This window comes from Amblyraja radiata, chromosome 8 (assembly GCF_010909765.2).
Source record: "Amblyraja radiata isolate CabotCenter1 chromosome 8, sAmbRad1.1.pri, whole genome shotgun sequence".
Taxonomy (NCBI): domain Eukaryota; kingdom Metazoa; phylum Chordata; class Chondrichthyes; order Rajiformes; family Rajidae; genus Amblyraja; species Amblyraja radiata.
Genome location: NC_045963.1, coordinates 70397442 through 70424350, shown reverse-complemented (window position 1 = coordinate 70424350; position 26909 = coordinate 70397442). Strand labels below are relative to the sequence as shown.

General features: G+C 38.9%; 1 protein-coding gene across 2 annotated transcripts in view; it reads right to left on the bottom strand.

Annotated features, from left to right (window-relative positions):
- Nucleotides 1–10548: 10548 nt before the first annotated feature.
- The window catches only part of xrn2 (5'-3' exoribonuclease 2), a 76958-nt gene continuing 60597 nt past the window's right edge, over nt 10549–26909 (bottom strand). Inside the window, exons 28-30 of one of the 2 annotated variants that reach the window (XM_033026200.1) lie at nt 17823–17901; nt 14095–14236; nt 10549–10974 (exon numbers count right to left, since the gene is read on the bottom strand). In XM_033026200.1, the coding sequence (XP_032882091.1) occupies nt 10915–10974; nt 14095–14236; nt 17823–17901 (281 nt within the window). In that variant the 3' untranslated portion in view covers nt 10549–10914. The remainder of the gene's footprint in view (nt 10975–14094; nt 14237–17822; nt 17902–26909) is intronic. The other variant, XM_033026201.1, reaches the window with a different exon arrangement.

The following is a 26909-nucleotide window of genomic DNA, read 5'->3' as shown; positions in this document are numbered from 1 at the left end:
CAAAACTATACGCTTGTTTCCTAAAATTGCCTGCACGATCCCAGCTTCCATTAAAATGATATCGCATTACCACTGTGACCTTAACTTCAATTTCACTGACCGTGTTTAAACGTAGCGACTTGAACACTTCTATTAAGGTCGCATATAGTTTCCTTCGGATGTTTGAGCCATCCTTAATTTCTTTATTCCTGTGGGAAAGTAAATGCGAGGTCCGCCTTTCAAAGCCGACTCGTCTTCTTCATTTCCCGAGGCTTGATAGGCTTTCCGGTAACGAGTACCACTCAAGCAACCTCATTGCAAGCAGAATGATCACTTGACCAAGACGAAATCTCTCTGATGGATACAATCGCTCTGAACGAAAAAGAGAGTGGGCTTGGCCTGATATACTTGTCCACACTCTCCCAGTTACACTGTGCCTTCGATGTAACCACACTATATCCAATTTCATAGCCAGCGGTATCACTTACTCGACGAGAAGATAATCGCGAATTGGCCTCAAGATCTCAACAACGGGCCAGGCTTTATAATGGAGAGATGATGCCGTGTCTCGACAGCTCCAGGTCGATCTTGTGACCCCCCAAAATCACAGGTATTCAACCCAAAAACGCGCGGGTTGTCGAGTGTTGTAGCTAGCGCGTAATTGATTGAGGAATGTACGCGTGTTCTTCTAACTATGAAGCGAAAGTTTTAAAACAAAACAAATTGCAGACTAGCTTCAAAAAGCAATCTGGAGAAAGCATAGAACTGCAGAATGGGAACGTACTGGGAATGGAATTCAGCAGGAACTAGCTAGCCTTCTCTCTCAAATACATTTTTCGCAGCGACCTAAGGTACACCTTCAATCTTTACACTCTTATAAATATTGTGCGAACGTGTTGCCGCAACGTTGTTAGGATTAGTGTTTAAGAAGGAACTGCAGATGCGGGAAAATCGAAGGTAGACAAATATGCTGGAGAAACTCAGCGGGCGAGGCAGCATCTATGGAGCGAAGGAAATAGGTAACGTTTCGGATCGAAACGTTGCCTATTTCCTTCGCTCCACAGATGCTGCCTCACCCGCTGAGTTTCTCCAGCATATTTGTCTACCGTTGTTAATATTAGCAGAGGAAATACATCTATCCAGCAAACCCATTTACTATTCAGCAATAACATAATTTCCACTTCCCACTCAAATTCCTTGCTGATCATATGGAAGATTTAATTGTTTACAAGCCAAAACAACAACAAAAAACACAACGATGTTAGCACCCGCTCTGGTCCCCACTGCGAAACGCGTTGCATTTGTTATTTCAAGATTACCAGCACAGCCAAACCTGGCGAAAACATATCTGTAGATTCGGTATCCATCCATTGAATGTTAGCAAGACAAATACTATCTAACTCAAGGAAGGTCGTACATGTTATGAATTTTGATGGCTGAAGCCATCAAAATAATAATTCGATTGTCTCAATAAAAAAAACATTCTGCTGAAGGTTTAAGCAATATCTAAATGAATCCTAGCAAAGATTTTAACAAAATCTTGAAAGGCTTAAGGCTGGTTTGATTTACCCCAACAATGCTTAATGTATTAATTTTGTAAAAAACTGTCAATAGCCAGTGCAATCAAAGAATTATCTCATGTGATACAAAAAAGCTGGAGTAACATCAAATTACTCCATGTGGTCATGTTAAAAGAAAAAAATAATGCATGGTGGCAAATTACCAAAATGATACCACAGGGAGGAAAGAAAAAATAAGGCCAAATATGAGGCTGTGTAATATAGTGGAGAGGAACTTGAGAAAAAAGGTATTTTAAAAATCCACAAATGACCCAAAGCCATTCAAGAACTTACCAGGATCTGTAAGTAAGCTTGCAGGTACAGCAGGCAGTGAAGAAAGCTAATGGCATGTAGGCCTTCATAACAAGAGGAGTTGAGAAAAGGAGCAAAGAGGTCTTTCTACAGTTGTACAGGGCCCAAGTGAGACCACACCTGGAGTATTGTGTGCAGTTTTGGTCTCCAAATTTGAGGAAAAACATTCTTGTTAGTGAGGGAGCGCAGCGTAGATTCAAGAGATTAATTCCCGGGATGGCGGGACTGTCATATGTTGAAAGAATGGAGTGAATGGGCTTGTATACACTGGAATTTATAAGGATGAGAGGGATCATATTGAAGCATATAAGATTATTAAGGGATTGGACATGCCAGAGGCAGGAAACATGTTCCCAATGTTGGGGGAGTCCAGAACCAGAGGCCACAGTTTAAGAATAAGTGGTAGGCCATTTAGTACGGAGCCAAGGAAAAACCTTTTCACCCAAAGAGTTGTGAATCTGTGGAATTCTCTGCCTCAGAAGGCAGCGGAGGCCAATTTTCCAGATGCTTTCAAGAGAGAGTTAGATAGAGCTCTTAAACTTAGCAGAGTCAAGGTATGTGGGGAGAAGGCAGGAACGGAGTATTGATTGTGGATGATCAGCCATGATCACAGTGAATGGTGGTGCTGGCTCAAGGGGCCGATTGGCCTTCTCCTGCACCTGTTGTCTATTGGCTATTGTAATTATGACCCAATTTATAAAAAACTATCAAAGGGAGTTAAGAAGCGAAGGTTCAAAACAACATGAAAGAAAGCAAGAGCATTTTACATCAAGTGTCTCTCATTCATGGAAAACCAAATTTTTCGCCCCAAAATAAACTTGATTCAGAATAAAAATATATACTAAACAAGAACAGTGCAAAAACCCTTATGACATTCTCAGAGTTTATACATTAATTAGTGTTATATTCGGTAATGTTCACGTCATCCTTAAACAAAGCCCCTACCACTCATGTAGCCCCCTGGGGCGATATCCCTTCCCTTGTTTGAGGGGTGTCTCCATCAGACCTTGCTCCCCAATGTCCAGTAGCGGAAGTACCATAGACTGTGGTCGTTCCCCACAGAGTCTTGGCGTTAGCAGCACCAAAGGTCAGGGAGTCCCATTATGTTTAAAGGCACTCATTGAGGAGATTTGTATTGCCCTGCAACTCCCAACCACACTAAATCCCAGGACAGTGATTTGGAAAGCAATGGAATATTGCTCATCTCAAGTATTATGAAATCTGCCATTTAGATCCAAACTTCCATAAGTAGACATATGGTCATATGAGTGCAGATATAAGACATATGGTCATAATGTTATGCGCAAAACATAGTGCATTGAAACACAATCAGGTCAATTCACAATCAGGTGCTCCAATGGTCAGAGATGACTTGTTATAACTGAGCTAATTTTGCATCTAATCAGGCAGCTCACTTGGAATCCCATGTGCTTTAACCTTTCAGAGCACCTTGTCAAATAGCTTACTGCAGTCCAAATGGACAGCAACCAAAACCCTGTCCTGAAGGGGCTGTCCCACTGCGGCGACCTAATCCGCGAGTTTAGAAGAGTGTGTTTGACCTTCAAACGCGAGGGCACTCGCCGGGAAAAACTCGAGCTGGATCGACCGTCCACGGTGAAACCGCGAGCTGGATCGATCGATTGATCGACCACACACACACAGCGAAGGCCAGGGAAAGCGGGGAAACGCTATCTGAAATTCACACCCGCGATGAAGAGGAAGGAAAGACGGCTGTACAGTGTATGATAAGTCCTTTAGAGAGCGCGGAAGGGGAGGGTGCGGGATGGCGAGAGAGGGGGAGAGAGGGGGGGGGGGGGAGAAGGGGGGGGGGAGAAGGAGTGTAGACACTTTTAAGAAGTATAATAAAGTTTAGTGGGCATTTTACCTGTTTTCCTGGGTCCTGAAAACTCCAATGAGCCAATCAAAATGCCGGGTCAGCGAAGGAGATTGCCTACGGCTGCCCTCGACTGCCTGTAACTAACTAGCGACCCCACTCCACTGAACTACGAGTTAAAAAGAACCATGCCGACCAAATTTTACTCGCGGAAAATTTTTCAACATGCTGAAATATTTTCCGCTACCTAGCTGAGGCCGCGAGTATTCTGGAACTTCCATCGAGCATGAAGGAGAGTTCCAGTGACTTCATAGGACCTCCTAGGACCACGTGTCGCCCATGCTGCGAGTTTGCGTCGAGGGCAAACTCGTCTAAACTCGCAGATTAGGTCACCGCAGTGGGACAGGCCCTTCACCATCCTTCGTGGTCCTCTCCTCAAAAACCTCAAACCAAATAGTGAGGCAGCTAATTCCTATTTCCCCCCACAACGAGGTGTGCACATTGTTATGAGACATATTTTGAGTTCAGAGAGCTTCGTCCTTGGACAATGAATCCAATTTAATTATTAACTGCAGATTTACAAAAAAGGACTCAAGAGTACCCGAGTAACTCAGCGAGTTAGGCAGCATCTTTGGAGAACATGGATACGTGACATTTCTGGAGGAAGGTCATGACCCAAAATGTCACCTATCCATGTTCTTCGGAGATGCCACCTGACCTGCTGAGTTACTCCAACACTTTGTGTCCTGAATTATTAATAATTGGTATACTCTCTCCTGCCTATCTCATCTACTGAATTACTAAATCTGCCACAAATGACTCATTGTTTCATTCGCAACCTAGTGGATTTACAATACAATACAATACAATACAATACGGTTTTATTCGTTACACTGCACATAAAGTGCAAGTGAAATGAATTTGTCAGCAGTGGTACAATGATAAAGAACACACAAACACAACAAAAATTTAACACAAACATCCACCACAGCATTCATCACTGTGGTGGAAGGCACAGAAATTGGCCAGTCCTCCTCCATTTTCTCCCGTGGTCGCGACCTCAACCTTCCGCAGCCATCGCTGCGGGCGTCCAGATGGTAAAAGGACAAGGTAAAAGTCAAGGTAAGTCCAGAATCGGCCCTCCCCCACCAGAGACCGCGGCTTCAGGCTGGTGTAGGCCGCAGGCCGGCGGTCGAAGATTTAAAGTTTGTGCCGCAGCCAGAAGCACCGCAATCATTAGGAATGATCGTTCTTTTGTTTTTAACAGAAAATGGACAAATCTACATTGGGAATAAGTATAATATTAGGCCAACATCGTTGCCAAAGAAGAGCACAGCTGATTATGCTCACCATTATTTGGCCACAAACAGCATCACAGCATTTGGTAAGGGTCAGATTTGTATAACAACAATGAAGTCCTTATCTGGTTGTGACAGACTGCAGTTATTCTTTGCGAATTAGGTCTCATGCTACATAAATCACACACTGAAATGTAACAGATGCTAATATGTTGTTGAATTGGTGTGCCTGAAATGAACTAAACTCAGCACAGAGCATTATTTCTAGCCCACAAGCTTTTAAACAGTGTGTGCCATATAAATCCAGGTTTCCTTCATTTGAAGATAGACACAAAATGCTGGAGTAACTCAGCGGGACAGGCAGCATCTCTGGAGAGAAGGAATGGGTGATGTTTCGGGTCGAGACCCTTCTTCAGACTGGTTAGGGATAAGGGAAACAAGAGATATAGACAGTGATGTGTAGTGATAAAGAACAATGAATGAAAGAAGGTACACAAAATTGCTGGAGAAACTCAGCGGGTGCAGCAGCATCTATGGAGCGAAGGAAATAGGCGACGTTTCGGGCCGACTGTATGCAAAAAAGTGATGATGATAAAGGGAACAGTCATTGTTAGCTTTTTGTCAATGAGAAGCTGGTGCGACTTGGGTGGGGGAGGGCTAGAGAGAGAGAGAGAGAGAGAGAGAGAGAGAGGGAATGCCAGGGCTACCTGAAGTGAGAGAAATCAATTTCATATAACTGCCCAAACGAAATATGAGATGCTGTTCCTCCAATTTGCGTTTATCCTCACTCTGACAATGGAGGAGATCCAGGACAGAAAGGTCTGTGGAAGAATAGGAAGGAGAATTAAAGTGTCGAGCAACCGGGAGATCAGGTAGGTTCATGCGGGCTGAGCGAAGGTGTTCCGCGAAACGATCGCCCAGTCTGCGTTTGGTCTCACCGATGTATAAGAGTCCATATCTTAAACAACGGATACAGTAGATGAGGTTGGAGGAGGTGCAAGTGAACCTTTGCCTAACCTGAAAGGACTGTCGGGGGATCTGTGTTTGATTATACATTAACATCTTAATTTACACCTCTTGTTCATTTCATCTGCAGTTAATTTAGAAGCCCTTCTAATGCCCAGATTTAAGTTTCTTTCTTGTTCAAAATCCCAGGCACCCTGGTTTCCCCAGTATGTTTCCACACACTATAATTTTGTATATTAAAGCGGTAATATCTAAGCACACATCAAAAATGACGGCATACACCATTAGATAGTCTATTAAAAAATAATCTAACATCTCTAAATTCTTCAGAAATTTACCATTTAGCTAGAAGGTGCGAATACCTAAAAATCTTCTGTCATTTGACATAAGATAATTCTTCTGATGATTTTGTGCAATTCTGTAATCTATTTGTATGCATATCAAATTCAAAGTGAGAGTTTAATCTTCCAAATGTATTAAATTTGAAAATCAAGAAATGTGTTCCTCGCCAGAATGTGATACTAATCATGGTCGAAATCTAACAGACCTGAATTTGTATCTTGTTATTTGCCCACAAATGTTAATTTTCTTTGAATTATCTGCGATTTTAGTACTTGGGGAGGATCCTTACTCATTATTTTTAAAATTGGCACCTATTTTATGGTAAGAAAAACTGGTAATCTCCACAAATCAACAGGAGAGGGAGGCCTTTGCAAATTACCATGGTTCCCCTCTTATTTAAATCACCTCAAAGTTTATGGACATTAAATATGACAGCATTTTTTTTGTGGGTCTAACGTGCGAATTATGAAGAGACTGCAGATGCTAGAATATGAAAGGTCCAAGGTGGACAATGAAGCAAGTTGGAAGATTGGGACCACACACTATCATATTGAAGGACCCTTCACTGGTATGAAAACAATGGGGAACAAGCTGTTCCAGAATTTGGTAGTACGCACTTTCAAGCTTTTGCATCTTCTGCTTGTTGGGAGGGGGAGGAGAAAGGTCTTTAGAACCTAGAACCGCACAGCACAGGAACAAGCCCTTCTGCCCACAATGTCTGTGCTGAATGTAATGCACAGACCAACTCTCATCTGTCTGCATGCAATCCATATCCCTCCATCCCAATTTGATCTACTTCTATCAGGTCTCCCCTCGACCTTCTGCTATCCAGAGAAAATAATCCAAGTCTGCCCAACCTCTCCCTGTAGCTAATGCCCTCTAATTCATGCATTATTCTGGTAAACTTCCTCTGCAAAGCCTCACATTCTTCCTGTATTTGGGTGACCAGAACTGCACACAGTGCTCCAATGCAGCCTAACCAAAGTCGTACAGAGCTGTGTCGCCTTCATGACTCAAATACTCAATGCCTCGACCCGTGTAGGCCTTCTTTACCACTTTTTCTCAAGGCAGTGTGCAGTGTTGATGGTGGCGAGGCTGGTTTGTTTAATGGACGGAGTTATACTGCAGATGCACAAGTCTGCAATTTATTGCTGTCTTGGGCAGAGCTGGCACCAATCCAGCCTGTCTCACTGAGTTAATCCAGCTTTGGTACCAAGCCAAGGTGGGATAGTATGCATTCTGCAGTGCATCTGTAAAAGTTAGCAAGATATATTTTAGATATGCTGAACGACCTTTGTCTCTTGAGGAAGTAGAGGTCCTGGTGTCCTTTCTTGGCCACTGCTTCAATGCAGTTGGTTCAGAACAAATTGGTGTTGAGATTTACACTGGGGAATTTGAAGCTCTTGATCACTTCCACTTCAGCACCATTGATGCTGCTTGGGACATGTACTCCACCTTGCTTCCTGAAGTCAATAATTAGCTTATTTGTCTTGCTGTCATTGAGGGAGAGGTTATTGTCTTGACGTCATATTACTAAACTCTCTGTATTTCCTTTCTGTACTCAAGTCTTGTCTTTGTTGGCCCACTTAAGTGGTGTCATATGCAAACGTGTAAATAGTGTTAAAACAGAAATTGGCCTCCTATTTGTGACTTAGTATAAGAGGCTGAAAAAGCACTGCAATAAGGCTTTATCATGAATCAGCCACAAATGCAAAAGGACCAAATGTGAGACTTTGCCCTTCATTGTAGTCTTAGGCACTTTACCAATTTATTCAATTTTATTGGACTGACCCCAAAATCAATCTATTGTATTTAATGACAGGAAAATGTACAAATATTTAAATTAATATTTTCAAAGGACAAGAAAATGACCACTGTAAACTGTATATACAAGCTGCCATTATTTCTTCCTAGATCTTAACTTTTCCCTGTTCTAATAAAAGGTCATCACCCCAAAATAGTAACTTGGCTTCTCTCCAGACATTGCCTGGTCTATTGCACCTAAATATATCTCGCAATATTTGAAATTTGCAGCATCTTCTTGATTTGCTTTTCTTCAATCCATCAGTTTTGTACAGCATCACACACAAGGATTAGGTTATTCTTTCACATTCACTTGGATGTATGGACTTGTCTTCCTGATCCCTTGCATCATGGGTCCCAACAGCATCAAGAGCACCATTGCCTTTCCCCCAAAATTTCCAACTAGAGAGCAGTCCTGAGCTACTATCTACTATCTACATCATTGGAGTTCCTCAGCCTATCTTTGATCAGACTTTGTACTAACCAATATCCACATTATTCCCTTTATCATGTACCTGTACACTGTGGATGGCTCAATTGCAATCATGTATTATCTATCCGCTGACCGGCTAGCACGCAAGAAATACTTTTCACTGTACCTCGGTACACGTGACAATAAATTCAACTCGACATTTCTTTATGGCAATAGACAGGAGGTAGTAATTGACTTTAAAATGCCTGACATGCAAAGACATTTAATAACTATTGATATAAAATTATTGAAGATTTGTTTTGCAATTCATTTATTTAAGAGTTATAAACAAAATAATGAAAAATAAATTAAGGTATCCTTTCCTTTCCTTCTGATTCATTTGCCCGACAACTTCCAGTGAAACCAATGGAAATTTGGATGCCCCATCAGGTCTGACCGAGCATAGGATGCAAATGTCAAGAACCCAGCAAACTTTGAACTCCAGCAAGACTTGTGTCAATCACTGGTGGTGTGAAGTAACAGGTTCAACTTTCTGAATCTGCCATTAATTCCTGGGTTAGTGCATTTCATAGGGGATGCTAGCCTTATCCTAAATTCAATGATTGAGTGCTAGCTGTTCCAATCAGAACCAAAAGTTATGGCCAATGCGATCTGTTCCAAACTACTAAAAAAATTTTTAAGACAAGTTCAACACCCATCATGGTGGTTAAAGACCAGCCACGCGTCCATATTAATCAAATATCTAATTAAAATAGCATGAATAGCAGGATCAATAGCTTCCATCGACGATATGATGGCACTAAAGGCAGGCCAGAAGTAGTCCACCAGGATGTTGCTTGGAGTGGAGGACATTAGATATGGGAACAGAACGGAGAAGCCAAGCTTTGCCCTGGAGTGACAGAGACCAAGGGGTGACATACAATTAAGAGAATCGTAGGTTGGGAAAATAGTCATCTATTTTTCTCATGGAGAGGATATTAAAAACAAGAGGGCATAAGTTTTCAAAAGTGTGTTTTAAGGTTTTTTTATATCCCCCATGCAGAATGGTTGATATCTAGAACTTGCTGTCAGATACAATGGCCAGGTTTGAGAGGTATTTAAACAGGCAGTATAATAGGCAAGGCATAAAAGGATGCATACTTAATACAAGCAAATAGGATTAGTGTATATGGGCAAAAATGTCAGCATGGTCATAGTGGGCTGATGGGCCCATTTCTGTGCAGCACGAGAGCCATTATTACTGGTTTCCCTTACAACGCACAAATCTCCTCATTCCCTTTAGAATGTACAAACCACATTCATTATCTCAATACCAACTCCACTATAATTACAATATTTGATGGTCCTTCTGCAGTGAATATAGGTGATTGTTGTGGATTATCGACCTAGAACGTAGGGCAATCAATTCCCTTTTAATTTACAATAGACAGTCAATCATTTAAGATTTCACACTTCTTCACCATCAGAAGATTGATTGTCCACTGTGGAAGTAAGGAAAATCCATTGGAATGTGTTTTGGGTAGATAATCCCTAACCATCACTGGTGGTGAAATTTAAAATCCACTCTATCATTTTAACATTTCTTCATGCCGAGGTACGATGCTCAGCTGCTGCAAACCATCCCGAGGATGGGCAATGGTACTTAAAAACCAAAGATAAGCAAATAAATAAAATTCAAACATTAATAAACAAAAACAAAAAACCATTTGATGGTATTTCTGTGCTCGAAACTGAAGCAGTGTATTGGCAGATTTACAATAATCTCAGTGACAAATATTTGTAACTAGGAAGGTCTTCAATACATTCCTGCAACTATTCCTGGTGTGATGAAAGTTTTCAGGAATCAACACTAGTGTTCAAAGTTTGGGAAAAAAAAAAAAATTTGCATTTGAAAAAAAGCCACCTGAAAACTTCTATTGTAACCAATAAAAATATGTAAATATTTTCACATTCCATATGATTCTCTGCAAATTAATTGGCTTCATGAAAATTGAAAAGGAATAAATGAAACAAAGACAAAAGTAAACCAAAATTGGCAAAACATTTTATTAATGACCACTCCTGATGTACACAAATTTAGTTTTCCAATTTTGGTAGATACTAAAAACTATTACAATGTCAACAATAAGGCTTGCCTGTATCTGTTCTGCAATCTATTTATCACACTCTCCGAGTGTTTCCAAAAAAAAAAGAGTAAACGGCAGAATCCATATTGTAGCAAGTGAAAACTGAAGCACAAAAATACATAGAAACAAGTATTATAGTTTCACATTAAAAATCAAGTCAGGACTCTTTACAGGTACATCGGTTAAATTTCAGCTTTGCGCTCGCCGATTAATTAAATGGGCCCTGTAAGGCTCAGCTTCTATTGCAGAGCTGATGGAGCTTTTAATTCCAGTTGAATCTTCCAGAATCTGGTGGCAATGGGTAAGGTCTCCCAGAAAATCCCTGAAAAATAAAACGTACCCAATATTTTACACAACAATATAACCTATGCCAGTAACTAGAGTACGGCCAGAATAATGATCAATGCAAATCCATATATGCAGGATTGAACACTACTGTCAAGAAAAAAAACGTGTCCATTCTTTCCAAAGGAATAACCTGAATATGTTTAACTAATATATTTTAAATTAATGTGTAGGAAGGAATTGCAGATGCTGGTTTAAACCAAAGATAGACACAAAAAGCTGGAGTAACTCAGCGGGTCACGCAGTATCTCTGGAGAAAAGGAATAGGTTGTGCTTGAAGAACTGTCATCTATTCCTTTTCTCCAGATGTTCCCTGACCCTCCGAGTTACTCCAGCTTTCTGTGTCTATCCTCAACATTTTAAATTAAAGCAGATTCTGAAATTTTAAAATTATAGGTTACAGTGCTCCCTTAAAGAGGTAATCATGAGTCCATTATTCTTTGTTTTACAAAATGGCTTGACAAATATGCGTTTGGCCAGTTGGTATCTTGGGGTGCCCATCATCGGGGAGGAGCTAGAGTTTGATTGACGGGATTATCAGCAAATTCCTCAATAAGGCAGTAACATTAAAATGGGGTGATAAGGCAGCCCCCCCCCCCCCAATGAGTCTGAAGAAGGGCGTCAGCTCGAAACGTCACCTATCCACGTTCTCCAGAGATGCTGTCTGACCCAGTTACTCAGCACTGTGCCTTTTTTTGGTAAACCAGCATTTGCAGTTCCTTGTTTCTTTCTGCATTTTGATTATAATTGTCACTCTGCAACTTTCACACGTTGGCTGGCAAGTGAAGCTGCTTAATGACTGGGATCTGGTCTTGCCTCACCACCACCTTGTTTTGTTTGTATACCTGCTGAGAGATTACTCAAGTGCACGTGTGAAAGGCACAATCTGAATTAGGTTTTGCAAATTACAAGTCACCATCCTGGTTCATTTCTGCATGATTAGACAATAGTTGGAAGAGCATTTCATTCAGGTTAATTAACAACTAATAAAGATCATAGAAGATCCAAGGAAGATGGATGCAGAATGTGTAATAATTGCATCGAGGCTTGTACTTATACTGTGCCTTTCACCTCAGGCATCCCGTAGCACTTTATAGCCAAAGAGTGCTGCTGAAGTGTAACCTTTTAGCATGTCACAGCTAATTAGCTCACAGTATGCTCTGACAAACTATAATGGAACAGGGATCAGACACTGATATGATGGATTTTAGTGGTGCAATGAATGTGAATATACACCCAAAACTAAACTGACGGAGGTGGTGGGATTCTTGCCCGTGTGTATTTTAATGCGCAAAAAAAAGTGAAAATGCCATAACCAGCTGCACTATTTGCAGCCTTCTTTAATGTGAAAAGGGGAAGTAACCAGAATTGATGTAATTTTAGGTGTACATAAAGTGATAGTATTCAAGAAAAAACCCAGCAGATGTTTGGATATTGAAAAATCATGGGATAAATATAGAGTGCAGGAAAGTGGCATTAAGGTAAAGATCAGCCACAATCCTAACGAATCATAGAGCAAGCAAGATGGACTGAATGGTATACTCGTCAAATACACCAAGATCACTCAACAATATCTGAAAATACTTCCTCTTAGGAATAATAATGTCAGAGTTTCAATTGCATATTAAGCGCTAATTATTGCTAATCAAATTATCAGATCTAAAAATTGTTGTTTGCTGTAATTTCTATACAGAAATATTTGAAAAGAAAGGTTTATACATTTTGATTAAACTTAATTTTTAACTTCAACTCAAAAATTACAAATGTTCCAATTTTTATTAGCATGAGGAGGATGATATGGGACTGGACGGCTTGAGTTAAGGAGTTCTAAGAAGAGAATCAAATCATGAGGGGCACAGTGAAGGGGCACAGTCTTTCCCCCACGGCAGGGGAGTCTAAAACTAAAGAGTATAGCTTTACATTGAGAGGGAAAAGATTTAAAGCAGACATGAATGACAACTTTTTCAAACAGACAGTGGAGAGTATGTGGAAGGAGCTACCAGTTGGAAGTTGCAGAGTCAGGTACAATTATAATGTCTTATGATATTTGGACAGAATATGGAGGGATATTGGACAAAGGCAGGGAGATTGGACCAGCTCAGGTAAGCATGGATAAGTTTGGATCAATGAGGCTGTTTCCAGGTTGACAATTAAACAATTAAAAAACTATTGTTCACTTTAAATTCCTCAGTGAGATTGGCAATGCTATCATTTTGATGACACCGCAGCTGTTGAGCAACAGAGAATCCCCTCAGTTATGTGGGACAGAAATCTTCACACATGGCCAAGCTCTGGTCACAACTCACTAGATCCCTGCAAGAGGCTTTTTCAAGATCGGTGGGAACTTTCATTGCTCTGCTGCTGACTGCAAACCTTAGACCAAATCTAGAGTTGTGGTATGATTGGGGGATACATGTTTGCCAGGATACTAAGAATACTGTCTTTTCATCGATTACAATGGCACAGGATCCTTTACATTTGGGACTTGAACCAATAAGGTTCTGACTCAAATGCATGTGCTATGAGCTGAACAATGACTATATAACAATAAATCCCACCATCAAATTTCTGAGTCAATAGCCACAAAGATAAAGTTGAGTTTTCACAGTTGTCAATGTAACAAGTGGCCGTTCTAAAAAGAGGAACCTCTTACAAATGCGTGTTATTGAAGAAAGAAACCACCTTTGCTGAGGAGCAAAGTGAACAAATACAAGTAAAATAACTAAGTTCAGTCCATTATTGTAAATTTTCAGTCAATCAGATTAAGATTTACAAAGCCTAACAACCAGTAAAATGGTTGCCATCATCAGCCAGAGATTGCAGGAAGAGATAAAAGTTTGGACAGATCCTAATTTTTCCAATGTTGCATATTTTCAGATGACCTATATCATTCCTTTATAATTGTTTTGACAAACTCGTATGTCCTGAATAGCGTAAAGGTGAATCAAACAGTACTATAGTTTATGGAAGGATCCTTCAGAAGCCTGATAATGGAGGGGAATAAACTGTTCCAGTCTTTTTTTTACTGCAGCTTCAATTATGCAATATAGTTCAACAAATGAAAGCAACTTGTCGACAATATTATCCACATCGTTACCTGGCGCCCTCTACGATCATCTTGCCTCTGCTGAAAATAACCTGGCACTCCTGATCCAAGTCTGAGGGTATTCTGCTGGAACAAACCACCTTGAGACTGAATGATCCGATTCCATGCCAACTGCTGCTCAACCCCCTGGTTTCTATGAAGTAGAAAAGTTAAGTTTGCTGTTAGTTATTGGACTACATTTAAGTACAATATCTCACCAAGAAAAAAAATATTTAAAAAAAACTATGGGCATTACTGCAACCTAAAAAAATTCAAGAGAGTGATGCACGGGCAATATAGAACATTAGCTACAGACGTATAATAGAGTAGACTGGGGAACAGTTTATTAATTCACTGCCCCATTCACAACGTAATGCTTAAATATCATATGATTGGGTATTTAAAAAAACAACCTATTGGCTCCCCAATCAATGGAGCTGCGGTTTTATGTGCCTCAACATTTTAGCTGCTTGAAGATCTACAAGCAGTACATACTAAAATTGCCAAACTTGTTTGCTGTTTAAAAGTTAGCATTCTGTTGAATTCTTCAAATAAACACATCCTTAACACAGGGGAAAACTAAAATTACACATGCAAGTTTCAAACTTTTCCCTACACATTACATTAGCTTTTGAGTGGATCAGCTTTTCAAATTTACGATGCCATTTATATATACTTTATCCCTTCTCCCATTCTCATTTGCTGCAGTAATAGTTTTTTTTTTAAATGATTTAAATACACCTTGTGAAATACCATGCAACAAAACTTCAGCAGCAATTCAGGAGATTCCACAGAGATGCAGCAATCACGTCAGATTTTGATATTAAAAATCTTTATTTGCTGAACTAGGAGATCCTACTTAAACCATGCTTTTAAAAGCTCACCTTAAGCAAGGGTGGTTTTTGGCACAAAATCAACCATGTTGTATGGTTATTTGTATATCAACTGTGTATCATGATTGGTTTTCCAAATGCACATGCAACCCTGTTTAAAAGCTTATAAAAATCACAAAATATTTTAAAACTCTAACCATGCAATCAGGCCAATCCATTGCAGACTAAAATTGGTGGACAAAAATTCTAGTTTTAAGATTTATTTGTCATAGTCCTCTTAATAAGTTTTGGTTGTGATTAAACTTGATTTTGTCCAGTAACTTTCCATAAAAAACCCAGATTAACATGTCAACAACATAGATTCCAGCTCTTTTCTGCTATTCCAATGTAAAAAGCAGATTTGGCCAAATCAAAAAAGGAAGACAATCCACAGGAGTAGTAAACAAATCCACCCGCAGAAGGGGGCTTTATTTTATAAATAGCTAGACACTTTAATGAAGCCTATTCTTTTGAGTTAATTGCAGGTTGTAAATGAATTCTTCCAGCTAAGTATTTTGAATCTAGGGTAGGGCAATGGCTGTAGTTTCCCATCCATTATGCTACTCAATATGTCAGAAGGTCCGATCGGGAAGAAACCTTTTCAAGTCCTATTGATGCAGTTTCAATTGACCACGGTGACCTAGCAACACAAGCATTAATTGGCACAGACTGGCCGACTTTCGATGTACAGTTGATATGGGAACAAGAACCTGCATCAATTATAGCACGGCTTCTGTGCTTGTTACCCACTGGAAGAAATATTGAACTGTCATATTATCCTTAAAATGAACACATAGGCACAGGTAGAAAAATTACAGGAAGAATCCTAAGCAGCCAAATGACATTAATCTGGCTAAATAGCCACAACATGAAATTAAGCATTAAATTTACGTTGCAAAACTTGCACTGGAAGTTCAAAATCCTTATACTGTTGTTTTTAAGAACAAGCAATTGAAGTTCACAAATTAAAACTGTATTCATACCTTATTATTTTCACATTATTCAGCCATTAAGTTATGCATAAATGAATGAACAACCATAATCACCACGTACAATTTAATGTTACTTAAGGAAACGTATTCTCCTCGACAAAGATTCCCACTTTTAGAATATGCAATCCCCAGATTCGAGGTAGGTGCTGTGCAGACTACCCTCCCCCACCACTTTACTGAGTTCCTATTAAGGAACCTCCCTGGTTCTCACTTGACGTACAATCATTAATAGACAAGTACTTCCTTTGAGAGAACTGCAAACACAATTTAAAAGCTATTTTTGCAGTAAATAAAAGAAATGGAGAAAGTACAATTTGCTCCACGATAGTGCACCAGTATACCCACTTAAAAAGCAGGATGCAAGTAGTACAGCAATCTTCTTGGTTCGATAAATTCAAGCTGGCCAAGTACAAAATGTATGCCCAAAGTATTATTGTGTGAGCTGTTACTTAAGTTCCAAAACACACCCAATATAAATTACATGGTTTAGTTTATAAATTACTCAATGGTTATATTTTGTTAATATTCAAATCACAGCACAAGAAAGAAATTCAAGCAACCTTCACCTGAAGACCAGTATTCTGCATCAAAATATAGTTAAAATCAGTAACTTTAAAATTCATTTATGTGCCCTTGACTATAGGAACATCATTCAGATACTGAAATTACTCTTGGAAATATTTTCAGATAAACCGATGAAATTAAAACAATTGTCGGTACAAGAATTTCACATTCACACAAAATCCCTAACAAAATCCTTTATTACAAAAACATGTCACATTCATTCTACTGCACAGTACTATTGAACTTTACAAATTCGGTAATCCGCCTTCAGGTTTCTTCTGCATTTAATTCAGTTCAATCTTAAGTAGTTAAAGAAACTGTTTTCGGTTGCCACTAATAACTACTGACCTACAGTGACACTGCTTCACAATAGGCTTGTCAGGCCTGAAAAGTTGTACCAAAGAAGCTGATTAGTACTTGAAGTGGTTTGTAGCAAGAATCAATGGTTTGTCTGTACTAATACAGTGGATCCAGCACAAAATGATAACACTGGAACACATTAGTTATGCCTCATTAAGCTCCATGATCCTTAAAAGAAATTTGTTTGCTCTTCACAAAAATCTAATCCTAATTTAAGGTTCCAATTCTAAATGTTATAATTACACAAACATAAAATAAAGTTTTGGCCAATAGACAGAAGAAGAAATAGTAATTTTGCTAAAAGTCCAGAAAATATATTTTTAAATGTCCCAATGACACTGTTTGTACAACACAAAAGACTACAAACTGCTTTCAGACATGTTGCATTTAGCATGTATGTTAAATCCTGTGCCCCACTATTTATTTATTTATTTAGTTTTGTTGTTTTTTTTGGTAAAACTATTTTTAAAAAAATCCAAAATAAGCTAATTTTATACCCAGAAAAAAAAGCAAAAAATGGAGCCTCTCACATGGCAGCCAATCTAATTGTTGCTGCCTGTTTGAGAAGTCCTGAACCCGCACTTAATTTATAGAAACCTATGCTCGCACATGCCCATTAACTCCCCTATTCCCTATGTTAACAATAATCCACAGTCAACATACTAACCAGGACAAATTGGGAAGGCAGGTGGAACCAGGGCATTAGGGGAAATCTATGCAATAAAAAGGAGAACAGGCAAACTCCACTAGAGTGATTAACGAAGCAAGTCCACTCATGTTAAAGAAGTGTCATGCAGATGCAGAATAAAATTCCATTTACAAGTGGTTAGTGATCAATTAAGCTGCTTTTGTTGCTGCTGAATTGAGACAACAAAGTAATAGATTGCATTAATACATTGCTGCTCCTCATAGGATGAATAAAACAGATATAAAAGTGCATTACAGGTCTTACCGCTGAGGAATAAGCTGCTGAAAGAGTGGTTGTGGACCTCGCCATGAGTCTTGTGGTCTCAAACCTGCAATTGATAGAACTACATTAGTCGGTAATAACTATTCTCATAACCTATCCATAATTCGAGCACTTCACATAAAACACAAGCAGTAACAGGATATTTAAAAAATGAAGACCTTTACATGCGTTTCAAGTAAACCACCTTTTGCAGAACATCACATATCCAAGGACCAAGCAAAAGTTCAGGAAACTACAATGTAATTTTTAGTTCTTTCAATTAGCTCTTCTGCTGATTAAAAAAAAACAGTTTACATCTCATTCACAGTATGTGCTGGTGCAGCCAGTATTTAATGCTAACTTAGTGATGCACTAGGCCATTTGAGTGGTTAGTTTCGAGTCAACCACTTTGCTGTAGAGTCCACAGTTGGCTTGTCAGCAATTCTGTATTGTGTACAACTTTCCATATCTGAAAGGAAATTTGAGTGACTTGTATACCTTTCCTATAGGATATTAAAATCCTCAGTCCTATGGCACAGCGAGTGTGGCTGCCTTACAGCTCCAGAGACCCTACTAAGTATTTCTAGTATTTTATGTTCTTATTTATAATAACAACTATCTGGAGTTTTTTTAAACCTTTAAACTAAGAAGAGCATTCAACTTTGACTTGGAGCAGCAGGAAATGCTTGCGGTTCAATTATCAACAGCTAGCAGTTTTATAAAAACATCTCAGCTAGACCTAATGGGAATGGGTGATCATTGATCGGTGTAGACTCAGTGGAAGTAGGCTCGTTCCCTTCTGTATCTTTCAATGGTCAGATTGCAGAAACTGGAAGATGCTTCTAATTTAATTAATGTCATCTATCACAATGCCCATGGTCACAGGAGACATTTTGACTATTAGTCAGTGCTGCTCATGATTTTCTGGTATGCAGTGGCACCTATAATCCCATCTATCCCTTAGTGCTATTGCAACCCTGTCTAAATTTTGCTTCACGTGAAAACCCGCCAAAATGAGTATTGGAGTATTTTTACTCTAATTTTTAAAAATACAATCCCATATGACATTGGGTGAGGAAGCTAGTTATTCACAAAATGAATCTAAAACCATTAGCTCTTCTGCGTTGGTTGGAAAGATTTGTAGCGATTCACAAGTGCATATTCCCTAGGTTAGGGTTGATTCACAATGTTGAAATACTTCCTGTTCCGCAACTTGCTGTTATAATGACTGGAAAGTACTTGATGCTGGTACTAGGTTTCCAAAATGGCAAGTGTTCAACTTACACATCAATCATCTCTCACCTTGATGCACACAAATTCAGACAAAAGGGATGAATTTGCTTTTGATTATTTTTTGTGTTATACTTGATGTGAGACATATTCAACACATCATACAATTTCACCTGACCTTGCCCACAAGAAAAGGAGAAACTGCAGAACTCAACATGCATAATATTCAACAGTCATTAAACAGTCTTGGCATTTACAAACTGCTATTACAAGAGGAGATTGTGGACCATTAATGCAAGTTATTTGAAATCTCAAGTTATTCATTAGATCTTTTCCTATGCCTTGCGACAATGGAGAATCAGTAGTCAGGTACATTCCGAGACACAAATATAGTGTAATGCTTTCTTATTCTACATTGCTTTCTCTCTTATGTATTACGAATATCAAACCTGGAGTTTATATCAGCAGAAAAACAATTTTTTCTACTATGGAGGTATCTGTTTTCTACAAAACCATAAAAGTTGACAGTAGGGGAGGTTACAGTTATGAAAAGTATAGATTAAATCATCATTAAAGGCAGCAACTGGAGTGTTAAGATTTTTTTTTCTTGTAATACAAATACAATGATGTCATATATCACTCTTTCTTTCTCGAATACAATGTTTAAATTGTGGAAAGGTTGAGTGAAATCTTATAGGATATTAGTTTTTCCAAATGGAATGCGCCTTTGTTTTAGTGGATGGAAGCCTACCTCAGATTATAGACCTCAAATCCCAATTCAGTTTAACTCTACGCTAATACGCATCTGTCCAGGTGGCCCAATTCATCATACTTTCGTGGAAACACAATCTTTTCACTGGTAAAAGGTATACCAGATTATGAACTGTTAACCAGCATGAGTTGATGTGAAATTACCACAATTTCTCAAATTAAACATAATATTCCCTCCCTTTCTATTGAAATTCAGAGACACCTCTTAAAATGGTGAGTATGTTAAAAGAAAGATCCAGTTATCTACTTTTACATCTGCTTAGTGCCAAGTGTATTGCTGTGCAAGGAATTCCACAAACAATGCATAGACCTCAAATAACTGAACACTAAAAGAATTTCACGTAAATTGTTCTATTATCATTCCACAATACTGAACAATCCAGAGTCAAAAATACTGTCTTCTTTGTTTAACAAATATGATTTCTAATCAGGAACAAGTGTTGGTTCTATAGACTGAAAGAAAATCTTCACACTATTCTGCAGATGGCTGTAGCTCCAGGGAAAAAAAATCTTCTGTTCAACAAATACTGCTTAAGTCATACATAAAACTACAAGCTTCAAATCAATTCTTGTACAACTACCATGCCGTTAGAATTGTCAGCATATTTGATTAGACAGTTATTGCTATTTCCCTTTGGGCCATCTGCTTCCATTTCTACCACACAGCTACACTTTGGTTCCTTATCCTAAATATATTCACTGAGGTTGAAACTACTTTCGTCACCTTCTGGTTTTGCTCACTCCACCTTCTGCTCACACCTTGTACTGCATAAGAAATCAAGCCACCCCTCATCAAATAACTTTTCTGTGGTTCATGTCATTAATGAATGATAACAAGAATTCAATAAGAATTTTCTTTCCCATATAAATGGTTGCATGGACCATATAGATTGTACGTTTTTGCAAGGTTCCATCTGATGATAGTTTGCACCAACGGACTAAAGTGTGGTTCACCCTGACCACACCTTGACTTCTCTGTCAGTCCTATCATCTTTCCATGGGCACTTCATCTAGCTATATACCTGTTCATGTACTTAAGAATCTACATCACTTTACAACTGTCCCAAGCTTCATCCAGACACAGCCCCCATCTTCTCGCCTTCAATTTCTGTTTCCCATACATTTTTCTCTGTAAAAATGATATTCACCTATATTCACAATCACAGCATATCATATGACATATACTCCCATGGCCCTCAACATTACATATGTCCACTTTCCTTTATCCTCAAGACCGTTATCCCCTCCAACCGTAATATATTCCTGAATTCAGACAAACCTTTGCAGCTTCCACCAACCATCCTTGACACATTAGAATTACAATTTCAAATTTCCAACCGAGCCTTCAGTTTCGAGTAATAGAAGCCATTGATTTTCTCCAACACATCCTCATTTTGGAGAGTAGTGCCTTCGGTCTTGGCAGTTTTGCTGTCTCTCCTCCTGGTCTCCAAATACTGAAATTCACGGCATGCAAACTTGAGCATGTTTTGGTTCCACCCTCCATCATCAGACCAAATGCCATTCATCAACCGCTAAGGCAGCCCATATCAGAAGAATCAAACAGAACTTCAGAGATTAAATGAAGTTTCTCTGAGACGAACCATTATCTTAAAAACTCTCACAATCATTTATCATAAAATGTACAAGCATCATGAGAACTAACATCAAGCTAAAAAGGAATTTGATCAGTTATCTTTGTCCTGAACCAGGTCACTAGTTTTCTGGCATCTATGCCCCATGTCCTGTCAGAGATTATTTTCCCTATAAAATGTACATCCTGCTCCCTTCGCCCAATTCCCACCTACAGAAATAATCAAGCCACGGGACAATGGTCAGCAAGCCAAGACAAATTGGGCATACAGCAACACACTGTAATCCAGATGCTGAATATTTAAAATGAAAAAAGAAAATGCTAGAGATTTTTACATCAGACAGAATCTGTGTTGGGAGAAAAAGAGATAATGTTTTAGTTTGATGACCTTTTGTCTGATAAAAGGCTCATCAACCTGAAACACTAACTCGGTTTCTCTTTCCACAGGTGCTGCTTCTGTTTTTATTACACTTCGGACATTCCTGGTACATGTACTGGTAAAAGTCATGTTCAATAACAATGGCTGAAAGTGTTCGCTGAAATATCTAAAAACCATTTCCCTCTCTCCCAAACAGAAGTTGGGGTGAGTATATTAACCAGGGATATGAATATCAATTGAAATTGCATTGTTCAGTGGTGGATGTTTCAGAATGCTTCTGTATGGTTGAATTTCACATAAAATCTATGTTCAAGGATAACATTCCATCAATGGTTGTATTGGCAGACTAACGTCAACCCCATTTCATTTATCCCTTCAAAATGAAATGCAAATTAACTAGATTTTGAAAGCTCAAATCAGCATGTGTGAAGTTGGCAGCCAGCAACCAGAATACTTACATTATAGCTTTTAGGAATTGATGAGACAGATGAAAGCAGAGAGAAAAAAGGGAGCAGACTGGAGTGGATGAGGAATGTGTCATTGACAGCCACTGATTGCGCACGATTAACAATTTCAACGGCGCGTGGACTGCGTTGCTGCACAATCGGAAACTGGATAGGATTCATTTTGCCTATTTGCCCGATTCTTCCGAATAAGTTAAAATGCCTTTGTCTACAAAATTTGAATTTTAAAATCAAACAATTACTTTGTAAAGCCAGTAATTTGGGAAGAGAGAGAAGAGTTTTTTAAGTAAGAATAAAAAATTGGGTTTAATGGAGGATTAGATGGTTGGCATGGACTCATTGCTCTGAAAGGGTTGTTCCATGCAGTGTCTCTCCATGTGCATTATGTTTTGGAGAATATTTGGATGTTTCTAAGCCATGACTACCGTCACTGCGTTGTTTCAGTGAAACCAATGAATATGAGCAAAGTAATCAGCGATCGCATTTATTACCCAACCAACTGCACATTCAGAACCATTAATTCCCTCTTCCCGGAGGTACTGCCACATACTCCTAACTCTACCGCAGTCTGCTCTTCTGTTATATTACTTGCTTTGTTTAGTTTACTTTAGTGTCACATGTACCGATGCACAGTAAAAAGCTTTTTGTTGTGTGCTAACCAGTCAGCGGAAAGATTATACATGATCACAAGCAGGTTGTCCAGTGTACAGATTTTACATTGCATAATTCTGCTGTTTTGCACATCATTGGGATTATCCAAAGCCTGAAGAAGAGTCCCGACCCGAAATGTCACTTATCCACGTACACCAGGGATGCTTCTTGCCCTGTTGAGTTACTCCAGTGCTTTGTGTCTTCCGAATGTGCTTACTGTTGTATTTATCATTATTGTATCTAAGGTTTACTCTGAGCTACATACGAACAAGGAATATCATTCCTCCCTGTTATATAAAACAATAAACTAAGGTAATCCGATTCATATTTGCCACAAAGTTTTAATGTATAGGTGACAGATTGATTCATATTATTAAAGAAGCAAGCCATCCAAATTTAGCAAAGAATTACATTGCGATTTTGCAATGAAGCATTACTGCTCCTGACATCCTGAAAGGGATTGTACAAAGACTGCACTGCATGATACAAAGAGAATAAATATACATCGATATATCTGATAGTAGTTCTAAAGTATAAAAAGATAATTTCTGGCAAGCTAATACAATAGGAACTGATCAAATAGCAACTACAATAATCATTAGAGATAGGGACTATGAACATGTTTGTTTGAGTTTAATGCTATTATAAAAATTGGAAGTACTATATTAAAAGATGACAATGAACTATATTTCTAACTACATATCCTATTTGGAGGAACTATAGTCACAATTTTGATCACACTTTAAATGCTTAAGATTCAGACATATTTGAGTGAGAGTTCATGGGTTTTAATGAAAACTGATTAGGTCATGGCTTGTGAGAATCACTGCATGTTTCTTGAACAATTTGCCACAATCTTTGCAGATGTCGAGAGAGGAATCAAGCTATCAAACTGCAAAATTAACATGTTGATTTAACTGGATCAGATCACGATACATTGTAAGAAAATATGATGACATACCAAAAAGCAGAATTTTATTTCAATAAAAAAATGTTTGCTTATAAAATTGAAGATAAAATTGCAGAGGGGAAAGTTCATTATTTTTTCCAACACCATTAGGCCATATTTTTAGATGCTTATTAATATTTCCACTGGTGAGAACTCTTCTAATCAGTGTGACAATCAGGAAAGGCCTTGGTGTTTACTGATTGCACTCATCAAAACCAAGTTTCAAATGCAGTTAATTGGTGAGCTTACAATGAAATGGAAAGCACATCATAAATCAGATTCAGCTTTGGATTGCAAAAAGCCAAATATGCTATTCACATTGAGTGCTTGCAGACTGCACTTGACACCCACAAGTTATCAACATTCAGGCAATTCATCAGCAGTACGTAGACTAAAATATCTCAATCAAATCAGACTGCTGATGGAAACACCAAAACATATATTTTAGGGGTAGAAAGGGAAGAAAGCAGTAACATTCTGATTGACTGGCCTGACCTTCCTCGATCTATGACCAATTCTCAGCGCCACTAACCGCTGACATAAATTTCAACAGACAAAACGAAACCGTGGGTCGGTGGTGTGGATATCAGTGGAATAAATAAATATCATTGAGCTATTAATTCAAATTTAAAATGCTTTATAACAGCAAAACGGGATCTAAATGTGGTGCTTTTCTGATCCTCCAATTTTATAAAGAATTAAGAAAATTAAGAACTGGAAATGAAAAGATACATCAATTCTACAAACCACAAACCAGAAGGAACGAGTTGAGGTCATGAAATGAGACTAATATACATATTCAAAAGGAAATCCATGTAAAGACTGCATGACCATAAATTCCAATCTGCACCTACAAAACACAAGTGTTTTAAACTCTATCTTCTGCAATGGGTGCAATACAAGACAATAGGATGCTGGTTTATGATAACATAATTTCCTCCGAGTGCCTAAATCAGAAAAACCGTTTAACTCGAGTGTTAAATATCCCCACCGGTGGAAGCATTGAATACTCCATTACCCCAACACACATTTTCCGTAGATACAATATTCTGAGCTGCATCCAAATCAAAACGTGTGTCTGTAGGTATGAAAATGTAGTTTGTTGGGATCTGCTAGCTTACGATTCAATTATTTTGCTTAATATAGTCTTAACAGTTAGAATCCATTTATTTTCTTAAAATAAAAATAAAGCCCCTACATCAAATTGACAAAAAAGTTTGACATAATTTAAATAAATTTAAAAATCAATTTAATTGCACAATGAGTGCTGAGAAACATCAGTGGATAGAAGTCAGATATTAAATAATGGTACCTATCAGTTGTGATCAGCCACACCTGGAATCCGCCACTATTTAAAAAAAAAATCTAATTGAAAATGGACAAAAAAGCAGGAGTAACTCAGTGGGACAGGCAGCATCTATACAGAAGGAATGGGTGACGTTTCGGGTTGAGACCCTTCTTCAGACTGGTTAGGGATAAGGGAAACGAGAGATATAGATGGTGATGTGGAGATAAAGAACAATGAATGAAAGATATGCAAAAAGGTAACGATGATTAACGATGAACACCTCAGCTCGCAATAACCAACCCGATCTCCCGGTGGCTCAGCACTTAAACGCCCCCTCCCATTCCGCATCCGACCTTTCTGTCCTGGGCCTCCTCCATGGCCAGAGTGAGGACCACCGTAAATTGGAGGAGCAGCACCTCATATTTCCCTTGGGCAGTTTGCACCCCAGCGGTATTAACATTGACTTCTCTAATTTCAGGTAGTCCCTGCTTTCTTCTCCCCTTCTCAGCTCTCCTTCAGCCCACTGTCTCCACCTCTTCCATTCTTCTCCCCCCCCCCCCACACCAGTCTGAAGAAGGGTTTCAACCCGAAACGTTGCCTATTTCCTTTGCTCCATTGATGCTGCCTCACCCGCCGAGTTTCTCCAACATTTTTGTCTACCTTCGATTTTCCAGCATCTGTAGTTCCTTCTTAAACAGGTGTATTTAAACGGTTAGCCAAAGTAGGGAGTGAGAACTTTGCGAAAGTTCAATGATGGCATACATCTGTTAAACAAGGGGCCTCTTTTAACCTTTAAAAAAGTAGCTATTGTGTTTTCCACTTCCACTGAGAATAGAAAACAGCTAACAATTAAAATTTAAAAAGAGTAGAAGAACCAGATGCATTAACATCTGTAAACAGAAAGGATGGAGAGAAAACAGGGAATTATAGACCAGTTAGCCTGACATCGGTGGTGGGGAAGATGCTGGAGTCAATTATTTGAATAGCACTAACACCATCGTCAGCACGGATTTATGAAGGGGAAATCTAGCTTGACTAATCTTCTGGAATTTTTTGAGGATGTAGCAAGTAAAATGGATAAGAGAGAGCCAGTGGATGTAGTGTATCTGGACATTCAGGAAGCCTTTGATAAGGTCCCACATAGGAGATTAGTGGGCAAATATTAGAGCATATGGTAATTGGGGGTAGGTTATTGACTGGATAGAAAATTGGTTGGCAGACAGGAAATAAAGAGTAGGAATTGACAGGTCCCTTTCAGAATGGCAGGCAGTGACGAGTGGGGTGCCTCAAGGTTCGGTGCTGGTACATCAGCTATTTACAATATATATTGATTTAGATGTAGAAATTAAAAGTAACATTAGCAAATTTGCAGATGACATCCAGCTGGGTGGCAGTGTGAACTATGAAGAGGATACCATGAGGATGCAGGGTGACTTGGAGAGGTTTGGATGAGTGGGCAGATACAGTATAATGTGTATAAATGTGAGGCTATCATTTTGGTAGCAAGAACAAGGCAATTATCTGAATGGTGTCAGATTTGAAAAAAATGGAAATGCAACGAGAACTGGGTGCCCTTGTACATCAGTCACTAAAAGTAAGCATGCAGGTCCAGCAGGCAGTGAAGAAAGCTAATGGAATGTGGGCTTTCATTGCCAGAGGATTTGAGTTTAGAAGCAAGGAGGTCCTACTGCAGTTGTACAGGGCCCTAGTGAGACCACACCTGCAACATTGTGTGCAGTTTTGGTCTCTTAATTTGAGGAAGGACAT